We start from the raw sequence: 23,467 nt of genomic DNA on the forward strand, positions 1-23,467 counted from the left end.
TCGAACTAGTGGTGTATGGCATCGTGCCTTAAGGCAAATTTAATAAAAAATTTTTGAAAACTTTTGAAACGAATTTTTTGGTACATTTTTTGTATTTTGAATGTTTTGAACTATTTTCATAGCAATTGCGATGCGTAGACAATATTAAATATAAAAAAGACTTTACTGACAAACAAATGAAATATAAAAAGAAAAAGGGACTCTACTGACGAGCAAAATAAAAATCGAAAAATCAAAAGAAAAAGGGACTCTACTGACGAGCAAAATGAAAACAAAAAATAAAAAGTAAAAGGGACTCTACTGACGAGCAAAATAATATTAAAGATAAAAAAGACTACTGAAAAGCAAATGGAATATAAAAAGAAAAAGGGACTCTAATGACGAGCAAAATAAAAAACAAAAAATAAAAAGAAAAAGGGACTCTACTGACGAGAAAAATGAAAAACATTGAAGAACAAAAAGAAAGTCCAATAAAGATGAGAAAATAAAAAAGAAACAAAGAAAACTCTACTGACGACCAAATTAAACTTAGTCTAACAAACAATGTTTCAGAACCGACTCATAGAAATGTAAACAAAAATTATTATAATTGAAATATCTAAACTAGTAATGTATGGCATCGTGCCTTAAGGCAAATTGCTGGAACTTCCCGTACCGTAATGAAATATTCGAAAAATTTTAAACGTTTTCAATTATATTATTACAAATATTGTAATTTTCATTATTTTTGCTATCTTGTTATATCTGAGCAAATCAAATGTAAATCATAATTAATAAATCAATTTATTAATTGTGTGTTAATTTATTTATTAACAATCGTCATTTCATTTCGAATTCAATTTCCAAAAAATAGTTAGTTGCCTAATATTTGCACAAAATTGAAAAAGTGCTCCTGTATAGTCACAGTCTAAACGCGTTTGCAAATAATTCTGTGCGACATTTTCACTTATACTGTGCTTAGCTTGGCGGCATTTTCACATTTCACTTTAATAATATATCATAAGTGTTCTTAGTCCTTAATATTATTTAATCATTTAAAAATGATTGGTAACATTTCTTATATAACTGAAAAAGTTTTGTTGGCTGCTCACTTACATAGATTTTTTGCAAATTCCAAAGCAATTTCTCTTTATCGAGTTTATTAAATTCCTTTCAAATTTTAGATTTTATTGTTTTATACCTTTATAGATATTATAGCTTTTTAAATTGTGAAATTCAAATTTTGTTCTATAACATCACATAACCGACTTTTGATACAAATTTTGACATCATACTTTTTCAAACTTTAATATTTTTTTTAATTAAACAGCACATTGCAATACCGTAATATTTTAGTATGTTCCACAAGACAATGATATTTATCAACTTAAAAAGTTTTATCGAAAAATCTTTTTTCAACAGTTAATGACAAAGAAACAGCTCGGCTGATTTTTGTACAAAACTAATCAGCAGGATTCCCAACCAACATCTTTCGAACGGTTTTTGAATTTTCAAAATCGATTCAGAATTGCGGGCTAAAACGTGGACGAAAAATTTCGAACCTTTTTCCTATTCACAAAGAAACGGCTTGGCTGATCGTCGCACAAAACCGACAAACGCAAGTCCTTATCGAGATACATCGAATGGCTTTCAAATTTTTGAATTCCTTACAGCCTATTTAGAGAAAACGTCGATTTACGGCACAAAATCTGTTCGTACTTTTTCCAAATTTGGTTTCACTCGATTCAGAATGACGTAAAACGTCGAAGAGAAAACATAAAATTAGCGAATCGGATTTTTTGATAAAGACATAAACTTCTTCTTCGAGAAGTTACTAAAAACTAGCTAATACTTAATGCAAATGTGCATATTTATATTTTCTTCGATTATTATTTATTATTAATAAATAATAATGTGAAGGACTCATTGATAATTTTTTTAAACATTCATTGAATTTAGTATTGAAAGTAAGACTTGATGTCTTGTTTAATCATCATTATAATTATATAAAATAATAAATAATTATATAAATATAAATTATATATATATATATATATATATATATAAACATAATTTTTCTTAAAGATTTTATGACTAGAGAAAAATCTTAAGTAAAAACAATTATATGTAAAAAGTATCTATTGAATGCACGTTATGGGGAATCACGTTAATTATAAATTATATTATATATATATATATATATGTTATATTATATATATATATACATATATATATATATTTAAATAGCCGCCCTTGTAACATTTACGATGCAATGTTAATGTCCTTTATTGAAATCTCACTTTTATATTTATAACTTGAAAATAATATATATATATATATATATATATATTATATATACATATATATATACAATTTATATATATATATATATACACACATATACATATACAATTTTTTAAATATAAAAACAATATGTATTTAAATCATTTAGAAAAAATGATTGTCTACTAATTTTTGTTATTATTATTGAAACAAATGCAACAACCCTAAAATTTCACCATACTACCACTAACCCTTATTTGTAATGTTATATAATTGATTTATCATTATAATTTTCTCATTATTTTTATAATTTTATTCATTATTAATTTTCAAAGATAATGGAAAATCTAAAGACAATTTATTTCTGTTAAACTCTTTATTTATTTATTTATTTTATAAGTCAGTATAATAATATTATTAATAAGGCTCAAGTCAATATTTTGCAGATTTAATATAATTTAATTAACTATTAGCTATTTTATTACTTATTTATTTATTATTTAGTTTATTTACTATAAACTTATTTATATTTAGTTAATTTTAATTATTTTTAAATTTAACTAGTTTGTTTGTTGCAAGTATTTTTTTTTTAATTTAATAAGTATTTTAATGAACTTTACAATACTTTTACAATATCATTATTTTGTTTAACAAATTTTAGGTTATTTTATAATATTTTAACAAATTTAAGTGTCTTATATTATATTTATTATTATTTTTTTTTCAAACAAATTGATAAGTATTTTTACAATATAAGTATTTTCTTTCACAAATTTTTAGGTATTTTGATAAAATATATATTTTGTTTCACAATTTTTTAAGTGTTATAAATTTTTAATTAACTAATTAATAAGTATTTTAATAATAACAATTATATAAAAATAATAAACAAAAAAATTATAATAATTAAAGAAATATTTTTGCAACACAAGAATTTAGTTCAACAAATTATGTTATAATAAGCATAGTAGTGCCAGTATAAATTTTTAATTTTTTATTTTTATTATTGAAACCCTAAATTTTCACCCTCCAAACACGAATCCTTGGCTTGTAATTTTGTTTTGGGCAATTAAATTATTTATATCTCATATCTAATTCATGTCAATAAATAATTTGTTATTAATATAATAAATATAGTTATTAGTTTATATCATTGTCATTAATTTGCAATAAAATGTCGATAAAATTTTTAACGACTTTTTGATGAGTTGGAAACTCGTGATTTAAATTTTAATTATATATATATATATATATATATATATTTATTATAACAAAATTTGTATTTTCTTATATTATTTTTTTAAAAATTTTTCAAATTCTTAGACGTCTAAATGGACAATTAAAATGTTAGAATAAATCTAAAATTATCATTAATTAATTGACCAGAACTAGTATGTATATATTTATATACTAGTTGATATTTAAAATTGCCAAAAAAATTAAACGAATACTTTAATTTAATATTTCTGGAATTACTAGTTCTGTTTGCTGCTGATCTAATGGTGAATTAATTTATACTAATAAAAATACATACATATTTAATTACCAAAACCATTTTGGTAATAAAATTTAGTTGGTAATAAAACCGCGTAGAAACTTTACACTTTTAATTTGAGAATTTTTGTAGAAGCGTTATTTGAATAAAACAATAAACGGTGGTGGCTAATACATCAAATGTCAAATGTTTTGACAGACGATATTCAATTACGTTTAATAAAATGTTACACGTGAATATTATTCAATTATGATTAAATTGTAGTAATTAGTTTTGTTTGTAGTTTTATTTATACACAAAAACGTTAGTAAACGTTTTGACGTAAACAAATTGACGGCTTAAAATATATTTTAAAAATATAAAGCGTTGTAATACAGTTATGAAATTATAGTATGTTATTTCTTAATATGTGTACTGAATTATAAAAATATAAAATCAAATATGTTTTTAACAGAAGATAGTTTATTCTTGTATACTCTATTTTTATTAGTTGCAAATCGACGTTCGGATATGATATGAGAAGTACTTTTGAAAAATGTTTTTAAAATATATAATATTATACTAGAGCTATAAAATTTTAGTATGTTATTACGTAATATATGTACTCGATTATAAAAATATAAAATCACATATATTTCTAACAAAAAAGCTATAAATGTGCAATTTTGTAAACAAATGCACTCTTGCATATCTAGTTTCCAATAGATGCAAGTCCACGGTTTGATGAGTATTTTAAAAAATATTTAAAAATATAAAACGTTATACTGGGGTTACAAAATTTTAGTATGTTATTTTTTAATATATGTACTAAATTATAAAAATATAAAATCACATATGTTTCTTAGTTATAAATTTGCAATTCAGTAATATCATGTAATAGAGCCGAAAGTGTTACTATGTTAATATGAAAATGCACTTTTTGGCATATTTTTCTCAAACACGGTGCTCAGAAAGATCTGATTTGTATAGTTATATACTCATTGGTATTTATAAAACATTTTCTAGGTTACAATATTTTTTATTTATGTTATTTAAATTCAGAACCTAAATTTAGTATCGATCAAAGAGGCATTTTGTCGAATAACATTTTCCCAGTTATAATTTCCCAGAATTTATCGAAGAATAGATAGTAATATATGAAGGTCCGGGATTAAAAAGGTCCACCACCGATGTGCCAAAAATCAGTTAAGTTAAACATTGTTTAACAACAATATTTGAAAGTAGAGGGAAAAGGACGTATAACCAGCTACAGCATCTTTGAAAACCCATAGTAAAAGTAATTTCTTCTGTTGTTTCTTTTTTAGCATTAGTTAAAAATGAAATTATTTTGTAAAATACCTTTAAAATTAAAATAAGACATTAAACCTATTTGCCACCTGGGGTAAAAAGATCTAGATTACAAATTTTTGAAAGACAGCAAAAAAGCACATTTCTACAATGTTGAAATAGAAAGCAGTTTTACTGAACGTAGTCAGATAATTGTTCGTTTGAAATGTCTTATTTGTTGTGATATAATTGGTTTGATTTTTAAAATATAGTTTATATTTGCTCAAAGTCAAATTGGACCTTTGTAATACCTCATTGTATATAGCATTCAAACAACACATCCTTATAAAATATTTACATTTTTGATTCTCTAGATTTTGTTTAGAATATACCTTACTTAGAAAAACAACTAACGGTTTGTCGGGTCAGCTAGTATATATATATAAATATATATATATATATATATATATATATTGTTCGTTTTTGGTGTTTTATGATATTTAAAATGTTCGGAAGTGATTTGTTATGCGCATCAGTAATTAATTTCCGGATTTGCATACGACAAAAAAAATGAAATAGCAAAAAACCGGTTTATTTTTTGTTTCCGTCAATCCAAATGCATTTAGCAATAATTACAATAATGATAATATAAACTAATAGAGTATAATGATATGACCTATAGAATATCACCGTGCCTTAAGACAAATTGCTGGAACTTCCCGTACCGTAACGAAATGTTCGATGATGTGAAAATAGATTATTATAAATACTGTAACTTATATATTCTTCTTGTCATTTAATTCTATTCGTATTAATCTTGTAAATATATTAATTACAAATATACTTTTTACATTGTCTTAGGTTTTACATTCACCTTTAAATAATTAAAAATATAAACATAATAAATACCAAAAACAAAAACCATGAAGTCAATTTTTAATACCCAACTCATAATAAATGATGCAAAAAAAAAATAATAAAGATCTCATAAATCGATTTCAGGTTGCTACTTCTTAAAACTCTTTCTTCCATATATTTTGGAAAATTTAACATAAACATATTTATACACTTCAAAATTTTTTAAAAGAAAATATTTATAAAAAAAATGTCCACGAGTCGCACGACTGCTGATTTTTTATATATAAATATAAATATACATTTTATTGGACAAATATTGATTTTGTGATCATCGGTTCCGGAATGTTAAAAAAACCATTTGCATATTTAAATGCCCACTTATATACAAATATATACATTCATATATATATATATATATATATATATATACAAATAAATAATTTATTATCGTTGGTCATTTCTTTGCTCAAGTTCGTTTGAACCGGTTTTCAACAATAAAATCAAAAGTGCGAAGTCATTTCAAAACTGTTATATTTATTTATTTATTTATATAATAATAATAATAATAATAATGATTTGCATCAATTTGTTAACTGTTAAATTAAATAATACGTATGCATATGCATTTATTTATTTATTTAGTGTGCAATCGATGAATTAGTTTAAAACAGGTTGCAACTAGTAAAATTTCTGACGATAATTTTTTTAGTTATTATTAAAATAATAATTAATAACAATAAAGGTGAAATATTGTTTCAAAACCGCCCGGAAAATTTACATGTTTAATGTGAAATATTTTGTAGGAGCGCAATTTAAAATAAAACAGTGGTCGACGACTCATACGTCAAATGTCAAATGTTTTGACAGATCATGCTCAATTAAATTCAATAGAATGTTTTAGATATTGTTAATATAAATTATATAATACTGATCAAGTAGACTTTGGGGTTTTATTGTTTTTATAGTGAAATTATAATATAATTATCTTATACAAATTGCTAAATAAAATAACTCTTAATTGTTTGGTTTAAAATTTTATATGGTTTCAATAACTTTTAGTTTTTATTATTAAAATATTAATTAATGATGAATTATATTTTTAACAATGTGTTAATATCTTCGTTTTCAATAATTATTACATTTGTTATAAACAGCTTCATAATTTTACATTAATTAAAATAATGCATTAATTGGTTTGAACAAAGAAATTCGTTAATTATTTTTATAAATGAATACATTTATTTAGGATTTAAATTGTTATAATTTAACTTTATTTTGGTATATAAATTTCTAAAAAAATTAAATTAAATATATACGTATATATATATATATATATATATATATATATATATATATAAATCTCAATAAAATGTTAGATATGACAAGGCTCTAAAACGGCTAAACCGATTTGGCCACTTTTAATCTTGAAATATTCGTGACAATCCAGAGATTGTGCAAAAGATGAAATATTGTTTTATTATATTATTTTAATTTAAACTTACATGTTTAATGTGAAATCTTTTGTAGGAGCGCAATTTAAAATGAAACAGTGAACGGCGACTCATACGTCAAATGTCAAATGGTATTGACAGATCATGTTTTAGATGAATATTATTTAATTATAGTAAGTATTCGTATTTGTAGTCTTATATGATATGTTGAAATCTATGTATCGATCATGTCTCTAAAAACTGAAAAATATAAAAAACTTCAGCTCTGTAAATTTGTATTAAATTAAACCATTTGATAATACAAAGCAAAATATTATTCACTAATGGTTATTTTCTACTCATTTTGGAATCGACTATATAGAATAATATAATATACTAGCTGACCCGACAAACGCTGTTTTGCTAAGTAAGGTATATTCTAAACAATTTCTAAAGAAAAAAATGAATACTTTAGGAGTGTATAATATATAAACAAACGAATATTGTTAATATAAGTTATATAATATTGAACAAGTAGTCCTTGGGGTTTTATTGTTTTTATATCATATTACTTCATTGTCTACTTGAAATGAAGTATTATTTTTTGGATGCTCTAGAAATTGTTTAGAAATATGTATCTTACTTAGTGAGACAACGTTTACCGGGCCAGCTAGTATATATATATATATATATGTGTATATATATCAATTATTATTTATTTAAAACAATACATCCTTGATGTTGAGCAGTGAACTTTCCTTAAAAGTTCAGTCGTTCGCTCGATCAAGGGGAATCACTTTTTTCGCAAAAAAAATTTGCAAACGAGATTTTTAAAAGTATGTACATATATATATATATATATATATATATATATATAAATCAGAATTACCGGTTGGAACCTGATATCAAGGAACGCATTTTGCGTAGAGGATTAAAAATAAGAAGAATGCAATAAAATATTTATATATATATATATATATATATATATATATATATATATCTTGATGATTTTATATATATATATATATATTATTATATATATATATACATTTTGAAATTTTCAAAAAAAACTCTTCAAAAAAAAATATTCGAAAAAGATACAGTTTGCAATTAAATTTTAATTACCATAATTTTTACAGTTTTGGATTATTTAAATATTTACAAAAAATAAAAGGGTAAAAAGTAAAAAAAATATTCGAAAATTCAACAAAATTGTTACATTATTCAAAATCCTTAGAAAAAAAACAAAGACTATTTGAAAAGAGCTCAAAAATACAAACAAAAAAAGGCTTTAGAAAATTTATTTGATAAAAGTTTCTAAAATTAATCTAAATTATAAGATAATAAAAAATAATAACAAGTACGTATCAACATTTTAAAGTTTCAAAAACTAACAAAATATTGCAATTTACATTCTTAGTAATTTTTTATTTGATTTTGACAATGATTTTACATTGATTAAGAAATTTCAATGTTTTTAAAATTTATAAAAAATCCATAAATTTATAAAATGTGGAAATATTTTTCATATGATTTATAAAAGAATCAAATATTTTTATTATTACTATTAAATTAAATAGTAATTTGAGTAGTGGTAAGTATTTTAGCAAATTTTCCAAATTCGAAAAGATGGTAATGACAAAATATTTTAAAATTTAAACACTATAGTTTGTTGTAATTAAATTTCAATTGTCATAAATTTTACTATTTTAAAATAGTCAAATATTTATAAAAAATTTAAAAAAAATTTAAAATTAAACGACTCGTGGTAGTACCACATTTTTTTTATAATTCTCTTATAATTCCAAATGTTTTTAGAAAATTTTATTTTGATTTTGAATTACATAGATTTTGGTTTTAAATTTAGATTTTTCACATGTATTTGAATATTTTCAAACTGGTAATAGAAATTACAATTACTTAATTACAAAAAAATATAGTGTTTTTAAATTTTAAAATATTTTTTGTTATCACTTTTTCGAATATGGAAAATTTGAATTTTTTAAGAAAATTTTCTGAAATACTTACTAATATTTATATTATTCTTAATGCTACATTTTATAAATTTTGAAAAAAATTAACAGATATAAATTATTAATATAATTTAATAATTTTCATAATTTTTGTATATATGTATATATATATATACATATATTTATAATTTTAATTTTGTAAGAAATTAATGTATGTTTACAAAAAGTTTCTAAGAATTTTTTTTTTGCAACGTTTAATAGCAAAGAAACGACTTGGCCGATCTTTGTCCAAAACTAATCAAATAACATCTTTCAAGGAATTCATTTTTACATGAATTTTTAAAATCGATTCAGATTTTTGCCAAAAATGTGTTAATTTTTCTTTTCAATTGTGGAATGGCTTTTAAATTTTTCAAATAGGTAAAGTCGTTTTTGAGAAATCGTCGTGGAAAAATCAAATATAAGCTTACACACTTTTCCAAATTCTTTTGCTCATTCTTTCAGCATAATATTAGCATTTTGGATTTTCTCGTCAAACATAAAACATAACTAAACCGAATTAGTCAAATTATTGGAACAATTAAATCAAAAAAACTCGTTAATATTGTGTTTTTATTTACAAAATAAATAAAGTTTAAATTTCAGATGGTTTTTCATAATTAACGATTCAAAATTTAATTTTTGTGCACTTTAAATAAGACATATCTATTTTTGTTTTAAAGACTGAAATTATATTGTAAAAATATAAATTCGAAATCATACTGATTTGCTTGGTCCAGTGCAAACTTTTTAATTATTTTTTTGCTAAATCACAAAGAAGTACATGGTTTTTCATAGTTTGATTTGATTTTTTTTTTTAAATATATATATATCTATCTATATATATATATAAATCTCGTGTCACGATGTTGGTTCGCGATGGACGCCCAAACTATAGAACCGATTTTAAATTTTATTGGCTCATCGTGTGCATATATATCCAACTTAGGTTATAGGAAATTTTGAAAAGTAAATTTGAAATATAAATGTATAATTTTTATAAATTTCTAAAAATTTTGACAGAAAATGACCAAAAAAAAAACAAAACACTAAAATGACAAATGTCAAAATTTAAGGAAATTTCGATATATAATTTTTGAAAAAAAAAAATTTGACATTTCAAAAAATAAAATTCAAAAACATGTACATATATAGAAATATCCAACATTTAAATCCAAATTTGATGGAATGCTATGTTCAAAATCACTGTTTATAGTTTTAAATCTAATTAAAAATCAATGCTTACAAATTTGAATAAATGTTGACATGTAAAAAAATTAACTGTCATTTGTCAGTATTTATGAAAATAATTATATAAATAGATTTACGATTTAGATTTAATTGATTAGCTTACGAAATTATTTTGGAAACCAAAACTTCATCAAAACATTATAGATCAGAGATCACAATAAAAAAGCGGCATATTGAATTTAAAATTAATCATAAACAAAATTTTGACATTTCACAAAAAAATATTTAACGACTTTTTTCAATAAGAAGCAAATAAATTAATTATTCCAAGTTATGTTATAGGCAATATTGCCAAGAAAATTATAGATTCAAAATATTGTTGTAAAATAAATATTATCATATTATATTAATTTTGGACCAAGAAGGAAATATTTTGACATTTATAAATTTAGTGCATATTGGATATATGAAATTGACATTCACTATTTTTCAATTAAATGCAAATGTAAAAAATCAAATATTTATATAAAAAATTGTATATTTAGATAAAGATACTGCATTGATTTAGACTAAAATTTAATTTATTCTTTAATTTAAAAAAAATTGACATAAACAAAACACTTGGATGCCTTGGAATTATTTATCGGAGTGTAAAGAAATGTGTGTAATTAAAATATAATATTATTATTAATAAATCAGTTAAGATATATTTTGATTGTCATCGCAAATGCTAATCTTACAGGAAATTGTAACCTCTTAAATGGAATTGTACAAGCCGAGGGTATCATTGGAATCTACCAAACACAAACTAGACAAACTATATATTATATCATATTATATTAAATTTTGACCGAAAAGAAAATATTTTGACAGTTATAATTAATTTGAAATAAAATGCAAATGTCAAAAATCAGATTTTTATGTAAAAAAATAATCATTTCCACAATATTCCGGTGTTGATTTAGCCAAACTTATGAATTTAACAATTATATGATTATTCATTGATGACTTAAAATAATTATTAATTTGTTAACAAATAAATAATATTTGAAAGAAAATTTTATTGACATATATGACATGACAAAAGTATAATAAACAAAAAAACTATGATGCGAGTGAATTAATTTTTGAAGTATGAAATGTCAAATAATTTTAAAAATTATAACAAGTTTTTAACTATTTGTCAAAGAATCAGAGTCAAAATATATTAAATATTTGATTTTTGGCACTTTTATTAATTTTTTATTAATTTAGGCATATTTTTTATGGCAAAACAACGTTTGCCGGGTTAGCTAGTATATATATATATATATATATATATATATATATTAAATTATATATTAAAAATACATTCTGACACAAGTTAGACTTTGTTTGGGAACTTTGACACGTGTTGGAGTATTACTCGACCCACGGACCTGCCTTCGAGCAGAAGACCTAACAATATATACATATATATACATATATATATATATATATATATATATATATATTTAATATTATATTTCCGGGACCTTCGACACCGGATTCATCTCCATCTCCGGAGTCATTTCTCTCGTATATGGCTCGTGTCAGTTAGTCAATCATTTGTTTTTGTTGCCCAAGGTTCTGCAAACTTCTAAAACAAATCAAAGACCAAATATCGAAAGACAAATGGATATATTACAGATTGGATGAATGAATGAACCGGAATAAAAGTCCGGAAGCGATTTAATTCGAACAATCGATTTCCGGATCGAATTCCGCTTCAAAAATACAATACTTGTCGTAGGATAAGTTATAGTAATCGCAAAAAAATCGAAAATCAACATTTCAATCAGCATATTTTTACGTTTCAAAGGTTTCTGAACATTTTGGCATATCTTAGAAAAAATGGATGTGTATGTGTTCTGTCGAAAATCAGATATTTCGACAGTCTGGATAAATAGATGGATATCAAAAACTTTCAAGAAACTTCAACATTTTCAAAAGTTAAAACAAAAATAACAAAAATTCAGTTTCCCAAAAAAATTGCAAAAAATGTCTAAATACCACAATTTTCAAAAACAATATTTTTATATTTTTTTTAATAATTATTAATTTTTTTTAAAATCGTAATAGCTTTAAAATCGAAAAAAAATTAAAAATTTAGTTTTCCAAAAAATTGCAAAAGACTTCTAGATTTTCAAAACATCACAATTTTCAAAAACAACTTTTTTTAAGTTTTTTTAATATTCAATAAAATTTAATAAATTTTAATAGCTTCAAATTCGAAAAAAAATTAACAAACAATTAGTTTTCCAAAAAATTGCTAAAAATTTCTAAATTTCCAAATTACCACAATTTTCAAAAACAACATTTTTTAGTTTTTTTTATTCATTACTTTTTTTAAATTCTAATAGCTTCAAATTCGAAACAAAATGACAAAATGACAAAAATATAGTTTTTCAAAAAATTGCAAAAAAATTTCTGATTTTTCAAAACTTCACAATTTTTAAAAACATTTTTTTAAAAAAATTAATATTCATTAATTTTTTTTTAAATAGCTATTAAAGCTTCAAATTCGAAAAAAAACTTAAAAATTTAGTTTTCCAAAAAAATTACAAAAAAATTCTAAGTTTTCAACACATCAAAATATACAAAAACAACATTTTTAATTTTTTTTTAATATTCATTAATTTTTTTTAATCTTGATAGCTTCGAATTTTGAATAATTTTAATATTTTTTAACTTCCGGTAGGGTAGTTATAGTAATGGGCCGAAAATTGAAAATGAAAATTTTTGCATTTCTCGACGTTTTGAAGGTTTCTGAACATTTTTAAGGCATACTACAGAAAAATATTCAAAAAATGACCCAGGCTAAGCACAGTCTAAGCGCCACTCTGGTACAAATGTTTAGCCAAGCGCGTTTAGACTGTTTATGTGTTGGAGCACTTTTTGTAAAAACAATTTTGTGAAAACTATTGAAAAATGTGAAAATGCCGCCAAGCTAGGCACAGTATAAGTGAAAATGTCGCACAGAATTATTTGCAAATGCTGTTTAGACTGTGACTACGCGGGAGCACTTTTTTTAATTTTGTGCAAATTAGGCAACTTAAGTATTTTTTTGAAATTGAATTCGAAATGAAATGACGATTGTTAATGTAGTGGAGATAAATTGATTTATGATTTATGATTTACATTTGATTTTCTCAGATATAGCAAGATAGCAAAAATAATGAAACAATTACAGTATTTAAAATAATAATTTTTAAAAACGTTTAAAATTTCTCGAATATTCCATTACGGTACGGGAAGTTCCAGCAATTTGCCTTAAGGCCCGATGCCATACACCACTAGTTTTTATAAAATTTAATATTAAATTCATCATGTGTACATCTTTGATATATTTGCAGAAATAATTATCGATAAATCAGTCAAAAGTAAAGTGTAAATTTATACAATTTTAATCGATCAACAAATTGATAAATGTCTTTTTGCAAATTTTTGGCAAATATTTCATTCGTCTGGGGGGCGACGACCTTGATCTTTGGTTAAAAGTCCGGGAGCGGTTTAATAGCCTCATTGAAATTATAACAACGTTTATATATACACATACATATACATATACATATGCATATATATATATATATATATATATATATATATATATATATATATATATATATATATAATAAATTCCTTATGCGTTTTGCTCTGTTGTCTTTTGCAAGAATCATGACTTAATTTTTTTATAATTCCATCGATGCTTCTACGAAATATTACAAAATGCAATTCTTTTTATCATAAGTAGTACTTTATTCTTTCTCATTAACTTCTCGTCGAAATTTCGACGATTTCTGGCGCACGGATCAACCGATCTGAATGATTCAAAAAACATTCTATTCCTATCGATAGGGAGATGTGCTGATTAGTTTTTGGCAAAGGCAGGTCCAGCCGTTTAAGAGTTACAGCGCCAATTATATAATTATAATTATATAAATAATTATGCATAGCATAGAAGTTTTCAGTTGTTTACAAACTATTATTGTTACTTTTTATATAATTTTACATGTTTATAAAAATATATAACAATCATAGGATAATTTCTAGACATATTTTTTGGACAAAACAATGAATTAGAATATAAACAAAAAAACGTGTTTTGAAGTAATAAAATAATTTTCCTCTCAGAAACAAGAAATGTTTTTTTTTATTTAAAATTGTCATCACGTAATGTAAGTCATGATCTACGCACAAAGATAAAATAATTCAAACGCTTAAAGAATTTTTAATTATATATATATATATATATATATATATATATATTACACTTTTTTGCAATTTTTAAAAAAATCTTCAAATATTCCAAAGTTTACAGTTTGCCAATTAAATTTTAAATATAATAAATTTTATAGTATTCAAATATTTATAAAAAAATAAAAAGTAATAAACTAATTCAAAATTCATCAAAATTGTGAAGTTATATAAGTCGTGTATTGCTGGAACTTCCCGTAAGCGAACTGATATATACAACGAATAAAATTTCGTTCAAAAAAAGTATTTTCCGGAAAGTAGATTATAATTAAAAAAAAAAAAAAGTTTTTAGCTTAATTCTCACGAAACCATTTTTTCAACATTTAGCTCTGTATCTTCGAAACCGCTGGACCTGCCTTTATCAAAATCTAATCACCACATCTGCTCATCATTACAAATTGAATGTTTTTTGAATCATTCAAATCCGATACTCTGTTCTCTCAAAAACTCGATTTCCATTTCCTGCACTCTTTGCTCCGTATCTCCGTAACGGCTGGACCTGCCTTTGCCGAAAACTATTCAGCACATCTCCCTATCAACAGGAATCGAATGTTCTTTGAATCATTCAAATCGGACGCTTAGTTCTCTCAAAAACTGCCATTTTTTGCACATTTAGCTCTGTATCTCCAAAATCGTTGGACCTGCCGTTTCCAAAATCTAATCAATACTTCACCCAATCATAACAAATTGAATGTTTTTTGAATCATTCAAATCCGATACTCCGTTCTCTCAAAAACCCGATTTCTATTTTCTGCACTTAGCTCCGTATCTCCGTAACGGCTGGACCTGCCTTTGCCTAAAACTAATCAGCACATCTCCTTATCAATAGGAATCGAATGGTAAATGACTCATCCAAATCGGTTGTTCCGTGCTCCCGAAATCGTCGACAGAAAAATTTGTATCCGTACACACACAGATCCATTTTTTCTGAGGTATGCCAAAATGTTCAGAAATCTCTGAAACGTGAAGATATGGATAGATTTTCAAAAAACAAGTCACAAAATTAAAAAACAGTGCGCGTAAGGTACGCATGCGATTGAAGTAAAACTTTTTTTGCAATTAAGTAAAATATTATAACAAAAAAATGTAATAAGTAAAATAATAACATCATATATGAATTCAAAATATTCGTATTATGGTGGTAAAATTCTAATTAAATGTCTAGATTTCTATTACGATTTACGACATAATCTCAACATTTTGAAATCGACTCGAAAAAAGACGATTTGCCCAGTATTTTTGGCGTAACGCATTTCCGTTGCAAATTCGCCGAGGTACCCTCTAGTCGCGCTTAAAGAAGTGTTACTTAAATTAAATAAAATATCAATGCTAAATATGAAGCTAATTCTCGGACAAAATAGAAGTTATGACAACGCTATGTTATTCTGGTAATAAAAACTGTCGAAAAGCTAAAATTTGCTGTACTATCAGGCGTAAAAAAAATTTTTCGATTTTTATATGAAAATATGACAATATAAAATCCAAATAATTTGAAAAATTAAACAAAATATAATATATATATATATATATATATATAATTAAACAAAATAAAATATCGATAAATAGTCTCTCAATAAAATGTTATAAAAAATAGAATTATTTGATTGATTTATTATTATAAATAAAAGTTTCCAGTCACGCCTGATTTATCAATAAATAAATTTCTGTTTACAAACCTTGTATCGATTATTATCGATAACGATAATGAATTGTTTTTTTTTATTTTTTAATTATTAAAGAACAATGCAAAAGCCCTTCGCTCATTCGTTGTAACAATAAAACTGCCAGAGGTCAAGTTTAGGAATATAATAATAGCCCTTTTGTTAAAAAAAAGTAATAACAATTAATATCGAAAGTATCAGGAAGTCGATCGGAAGTGTATGTAGATAATTAATTGATTAATTAGAAAAAAAATTAAGAGGAAGTTTAAGAACGAACCGGCATATTGAAGATTTTTCCAAACTTATTATTAATTATATTGTGAAGAAGATTCGAGTTGCTAATTTCACGCTTTCTCGACGTTTCAAGCTATTCTGAATCAAATGAGACCGAATTTGGTGTAAAAGTTCAGTAAGTCAAAAAAATTATATCATTTTGTGAAAATCGTTTTCTACTCGTCGAGACCTTTTAAACGATACCCCACATGCCATAAAAGATACAATCTACAAGTTATTGAAGTAAAACTTCTTTAAGCTCGTTTACTACAAATTAATAAAAAGTGTATATTTTGGGAATAATCCTTAATCCACATATATATAGTTAATTTTAGCATCAGTTACAAAAGCTTTACTCCACATATATTTGAAGAAATAAATTTTAACATTCTAATATTTTAAACTATGAAAGATGGTTATACATTGAACATTTTTTCACAATATAACATTTTTTTGTAAAAATCGTCTTCTACTCGTCGAAACCTTTTAAACGATACCCAACATGTCATAAAAGAAATAATCTATATGTTATTGAAGTAAAACTTCCTTAGACTCCTCAGTTAAAAATTCGTAAAAAGTGTATATTTTTTTGGATAAATCACAAAGTTCATTTCAGTATTCGGATTCTATTCAAAAAGACCTTTCAAACGATACCCCACATGCTATATAAAAGATACAATCCTAAATTTTTGAAGTAAAACTTCTTTAGACTCTTCTGCTATAAATTTGTAAAAAGTGTATATTTTTTGGATAAATCACATAGTTAATTTTAGTATTCGCTAGAAAAATCTTATACTTAAAACAAATCAATAAATTTTAACATTCTAATATTTTTTGCAATACAACAATGTGCAGTTTTTATTACAATATAAATTTTCATTACACTATAATCATGTTTTTCGTTTTCTACTCGTCGAGACCTTTTAAACGATACCATACATGCTATAAAAGATACAATCTACATGTTATTGAAGTAAAACTTCTTTAAGCTCGATAACTACAAATTAATAAAAAGCGTATATTTTGTTGACAAATCGTTTAATTAATTTTAGCATTAGTTACAAAAGTTTTATACTACATATATTCAAAAAAAAAATTAATGAATTTTAGCATTCTAACATTTTAGGCAATAAAATATGGTTCTAGATATAACATTTTTTCACAATATAATAATTTTTTGTAAAAATCGTCTTCTACTCGTCGAGACCTTTTAAACGATACCCCACATGCATAAAAAATACATTCTGAAAATTTTGAAGTAAAACTTCTTTAGACTCGTTTACTACGAATTAATAAAAAGCGTATATTTTGTAGAAAAAATCACATAATTAATTTTAGTATTCGGATTCTATTCAAACAGACCTTTAAAATGATACCCAACATGCCATAAAAGATACAGTCTACATGTTATTGAAGTAAAACTTCTTTAAGCTCGTTTACTACAAATTAATAAAAAGCGTATAATTTGTCTGCAAATCATACAGTTAATTTTTGTATTCGGATTTTATTCTAAAAGCCCTTTCAAACCATACCCCGCCTGCTATAAAAAATACAATCTGAAAATTTTGAAGTAAACTTCTTTAGACTCCACAGCTACAAATTCGTAAAAAGTGTACATTTTGTAGACAAACCACACAGTTTATTTCGGTATTCGAATTCTATTCAAAAAGACCTTTCAAACAATACCCAACATGCAATAAAAAATACAATCTAAAATTTTTGAAGTAAAACTTCTTTAAGCTCGCTTACTATAAATGCATTAAAAGATAATTATGTTGACGTAAATAGCACGGCATATGTATGAAATAACAAAATAATAATGTATATTATGTGAGAGAGACAAATAGTGACATATAGAGATGAATATTGTATAGAGAGTGTCATTAGAGACAATAAACGAGTAAACGAAGTTAACAGTATACAATTATAAGTATGTTTTGAAAAACGTTGATTGGAAATTGTATTGATTATTTTTTATTAATAAATTTTATCTAAATATCTGAATATTATTTAAGGATAATTACGTGTACGTATAATGTAGTTCATGCAACTTGCCTTAAGGATTTTTTTTTAATTTTTTTCCCAGTATGATTCACATCGAAAAATGCGGAAATCGATTTAAAACAAAAGAATTGCCATTCCCATGTTAATTATTCTGAACTCGTTTCGTTCTGAAGATGCGTTCAGATTTTTAACGAGATGAAAAATAAAAATAAAATAAAACAAGAAGAAAAAGAAGATTTCGTATTCAGTATAAAAATATTATAATATATTAAATGTATAAATTAACAATAATAACAAATACACAGGCATACAGACATATATATTAAGGTGGTCCTTAATATGGGCATTTTGTCGAATTTCTTTGCTCCCAAGGGCTCAAATGTTTTCAAAGTAATAAAAGAAAATTCTCTGGAATTTTTAGCTCTTGATATTAACATTTAGATAGTCCGCAATTCAATTTTAATAAATATTTATCTATTTATTTCAAAACAGCCTCTTCTGTACTATATACAGTACACAGGCAACAAAAAAGGCAAATGCAAAGAAAACTAAAATTTTATCAGTAAACTCTCTTCTCCCATATTTTTTTAAAAGCTTTCCAGACTGAGCTATTGTAGCTGAAGTGTTTTCTAACTCGTCACGGGTTCCCTGAAAAATAAAACATATTTAATTTAATAATAATAATAATATAATAATAATAATAATAATAATAATAATAATAATAATAATAATAATAATAATAATGAAGAGAAAATAATACATACAATAAGGAAAAAAATCATTTTTATACTTACACAAGTGTCTAAAATCTATCAATTTTGATACACTGTACTATACATAGTACATGAAAATAATTCTTGAACACTGTTATGTATTTACACAAGTTGAAAAAAAATCTTATTATGTGTTGTACGGAACCCTGTTGGGTTTTACAAGTCCGTAACTACTATATTTGAATTGGGGTCGTCGAGACCTTTTAAACGATACCCCACACGACATATGTGACGTCACAACGTTTCGACCCCTTATTCATTTGCGACCCATCGCAAAGTATATAGTCCAGTGCATTTATTCACAAAATCTATTGTAACTTCTAGACGGTTCGTCCAATTCAAATGAAATATTCGACAAATTTGTAAAGAATTGAGATATGTACAATGTTGTCCAACACTATAGCGACCTACATCAACTCTATATACTTTGAAATCGAAATTCAAAACAAACTATTGAGATCATAATGTGTTGTACGGAACCCTGTTGGGTTTTTAAGTCAGTCACTACTATATTTGAATTGGGGTCGTCGAGACCTTTTAAATGATACCCCACACGACACGTGTGACGTCACAACGTTTCGACCCTTTATTCTACCCATCGTACAAGTGTATTTATCTATTAAGTCCTGTAACTTCTAAACGGTTCGTTTAATTTAAATGCAATATTCGACAAATTTGTGTAAATTTAAGTTATCTACAATATTGCCTAGTATTATAGGTCCATACGGCAATTCGGTATACTTTGAAAATAGAAATGGTCGTTGTAAATTATTCTCGGTACTATATTTTTATAGAGCTTGTCGAGACCTTTCAAATGATACCCCACACGACTAATTTGACGTCAAGACGTTTCGACACCTTATTCGACCCATCATACTGGTGCATTTATTTATTATCTGTTGTAACTTCTAAACGGTTTGTCTGATTTAAATGCAATATTCAACAAATTTGTAGAAAATTAAATAACCTACAGATTTTCTAAACAACAAAAATTTCTAAAGCAACTCGGTATACGTTAAAATGGCAATTAAAACAGAAAATTTTTGTTACATATCTAGAATAATGTGTTATTGTTTTTACAAATCTATAAATGTGATATTTGTATTCAGTCTGTCGAGACCTTTTAAATGATACCTCACACGACTAATATGATACGAAACGTTTCGACCCCTTATTCGACCCATCATATGGTGCATTTATTTATTAAGTCTTGTAACTTCTAAACGGCTTGTCCAAATTAAATGCAATATTTGGCAAATTTGTACGAAATTAAATAATCTACAAATTTTCTGAACAACAAGATTTCTAGAGCAACTCGGTATACTTTAAAATCGCAATTAAAACAGAAAATTTATGTAACATATCTAGAAACATGTGCTGTACGAAATCTTATTGTTTTTACAGGTCTGTTATTAGGATATTTACATTCAGTCAGTTGAGACCTTTTAAATGATACCCTACACGACCTACTTGATGTGACAACGTTTCGACCCTTCATTTGACCCATCGCACTGTGTATAGTACAGTGAAATTATTTATAAAATCTCTTGTAACTTCTAAACGGCTTGTTCGATTTAAATAAAATATTCGACAATTTTGTAGAAAATTAAATTATGTACAATGTTGTCTGATATAATAGCCACCTAAATCAACTCGATATACTTAAAAACCTTGGCTAAAATAAAAAAAACTGTGCCACGTATGGAGAAACATGTATGGTACGGAACCCGATTGTTTTCTCAAATCCGTCATAAAGATATTTGAATTCAGTCCGTCGAGACCTTTCAAATGATACCCTACACAACATGTGTAACGTCACGACGTTTTGAACCTTAATTCAACCCATCACTGTATATGTGTTCAGTGCAATTATTTATTAAATCTCTTGTAACTTCTAAACGGTTTGTCCAATTTGAATGAAATATTCGACAAATTTGTAGAAAATTAAATAATCTACAACATTGTCTTACATCATAAAGCCCTACAGCAACTCGATATACTTTAAAATCTTAACTAAAATAAAATACACATACGTATCGCGTATAGGAAAACATGTATAGTATGGAATCCGATTGTTTTATCATATTCATCAATTTTACATATGAATTGGAGTCGAGATCTTTTAAATGATACCCCACACGACGCATTTGACTTCACGACGTTTTGAACCTTAATTCGACCCATCACTGTATATGTGTTCAGTGCAATTATTCATAAAATCTCATGTAACTTCTAAACGCCTTGACGAATTTAAATGCAATATTCGGCAAATTTGTATAAAATTAAATAATCTGCAACATTGTCTAACATCATATGACCCTACAGCAACTCGGTATATTTTGAAAATGAAAATTATCTTTCTTTTAAATTCCCACACAACTAATTTGACGCCACAACGTTTTGACCTTTTATTCGACCCATCATGGATGCATTTATTTATTAAAAGTCTTGTAATTTCTAAACGGCTTGTCCAATTTAAATGAAATATTCGACAAATTTGTAGAAAATTAAATAATGATACCCCACACGACTAATTTGACGTCACAACGTTTCGACTCTTTATTTGACCCATCATTTATTTATTATCTCTTGTAACTTCTAAACGACTTGTCCGATTCAAATGCAACATTCAACAAATTTGTACAAAATTTAATAATCTACAACATTTCTGAACACCTAAAGTCTCTACAGCAACTACATACACTTATAAACTAACATAATGTATCAATTTTATCAACATCTACCTACCCAGACGTTAGACGAAGACATAGCCAAAGTCTCCAAAGTGTGGCACTCCTCTCGGTGGTCTGTGCCAGATGTCTACTAATCGACAACAGTCTATCCGTAACATTAGAAGACATTTTAACAATATTTCCTTTATCGACTGTATTCCTTTTCCTAACTTGGGATTTCTTGGGAAGCCCTGAAGACGTGTCATCGTCGCCATCTGCACTCAAGAGCTCATCCTTTTTGGATTTCTCGATTGCAGACATTGCTATTATGTTGGAACGACGGAAATCTTTGAGAGTACTAAAGGAAATAATAAGTAAGTAGATATATTAGTTTATAAGTTTGAATATTTATATGTTTGAATTTGTTTTTGTATTTAATTACGTTGTCAGTTCGTTTCTGTGTGTCTCGACATCGCTCATGAGTTGTGAATCTGCATTTTGTTTGGCAAGTTTATATAAATTTTCTATACAAATTTTGATGCCGTTAATTTTAGCTCTGCCTTCGCTGTTTAATTCTTGTAAAGTCTGGGTGGATGTTTTTAACAGTAACATATCCTGGAAAATAAATATTGATTTATATATTAAAACAAGGTAAGTTAATAGATGCTTAGTATATTATAAATTACACTTACTTGTATAATAGCTTTAACACCTATGTTTAAATCAACTAATTCTTTTTGAATCTGCACGACTTCTTCGTCTTCAACAACCATTTTAATTTATTAAAAATCACTTTAACAATTTAAATAATTTAAACAATTCTTTTCTTAACAACAATAATAAATAATTATAAATAAATATTAATACAACAATAAATATTTCAAGTTAGTTATCAAGTTAACCTCAAAATTTTGCACAATTAATTTACACCAACGCAACAATTAATTTACAACTATATCACATATATTAAAATAAAATTTATAACTAATGTTTTTAATATATACCTATTATATGTATAATATATATTTAATAATATTATTTAAATAAATAAATTTAATATATATATTTTACAAATTGTGATGAGTTGTCAACTGTCAAATGTGACATCTGTCATTTTTTGCTGGTTTCGTGAAGTTGGTGACAGGTGGCAGCAGTTGTTCTCAAAGTGTAAAAAATTCTAAATTAATTATATAAATATAAATATAATTTTTAATATATCATTTGTGTAATTTATTATCAGATTTTATAAAAAAATAATAAGTTTTTTCCATCATGTTATCGTTATACTAGTGATT

At 25.0% G+C, this 23,467-nt stretch overlaps 1 protein-coding gene across 1 annotated transcript; it reads right to left on the minus strand.

The window, feature by feature from the left end:
- Window positions 1-19,177: 19,177 nt before the first annotated feature.
- On the minus strand, window positions 19,178-23,000 carry LOC113385284 (vesicle transport protein SEC20-like). The gene is given in 5 exon segments (XM_026623127.1): window positions 19,178-19,375; window positions 22,249-22,292; window positions 22,295-22,530; window positions 22,615-22,787; window positions 22,865-23,000. Coding segments are annotated over 5 exon segments (699 nt in total). The 5' UTR covers window positions 22,946-23,000; the 3' UTR covers window positions 19,178-19,210.
- Between the last annotated feature and the right edge of the window lie 467 nt (window positions 23,001-23,467).

The sequence above is a fragment of the Ctenocephalides felis genome, unplaced genomic scaffold (assembly GCF_003426905.1).
Source record: "Ctenocephalides felis isolate EL2017-DRISC unplaced genomic scaffold, ASM342690v1 CF-g0.4_SCAFFOLD_03571, whole genome shotgun sequence".
Lineage (NCBI taxonomy): Eukaryota > Metazoa > Arthropoda > Insecta > Siphonaptera > Pulicidae > Ctenocephalides > Ctenocephalides felis.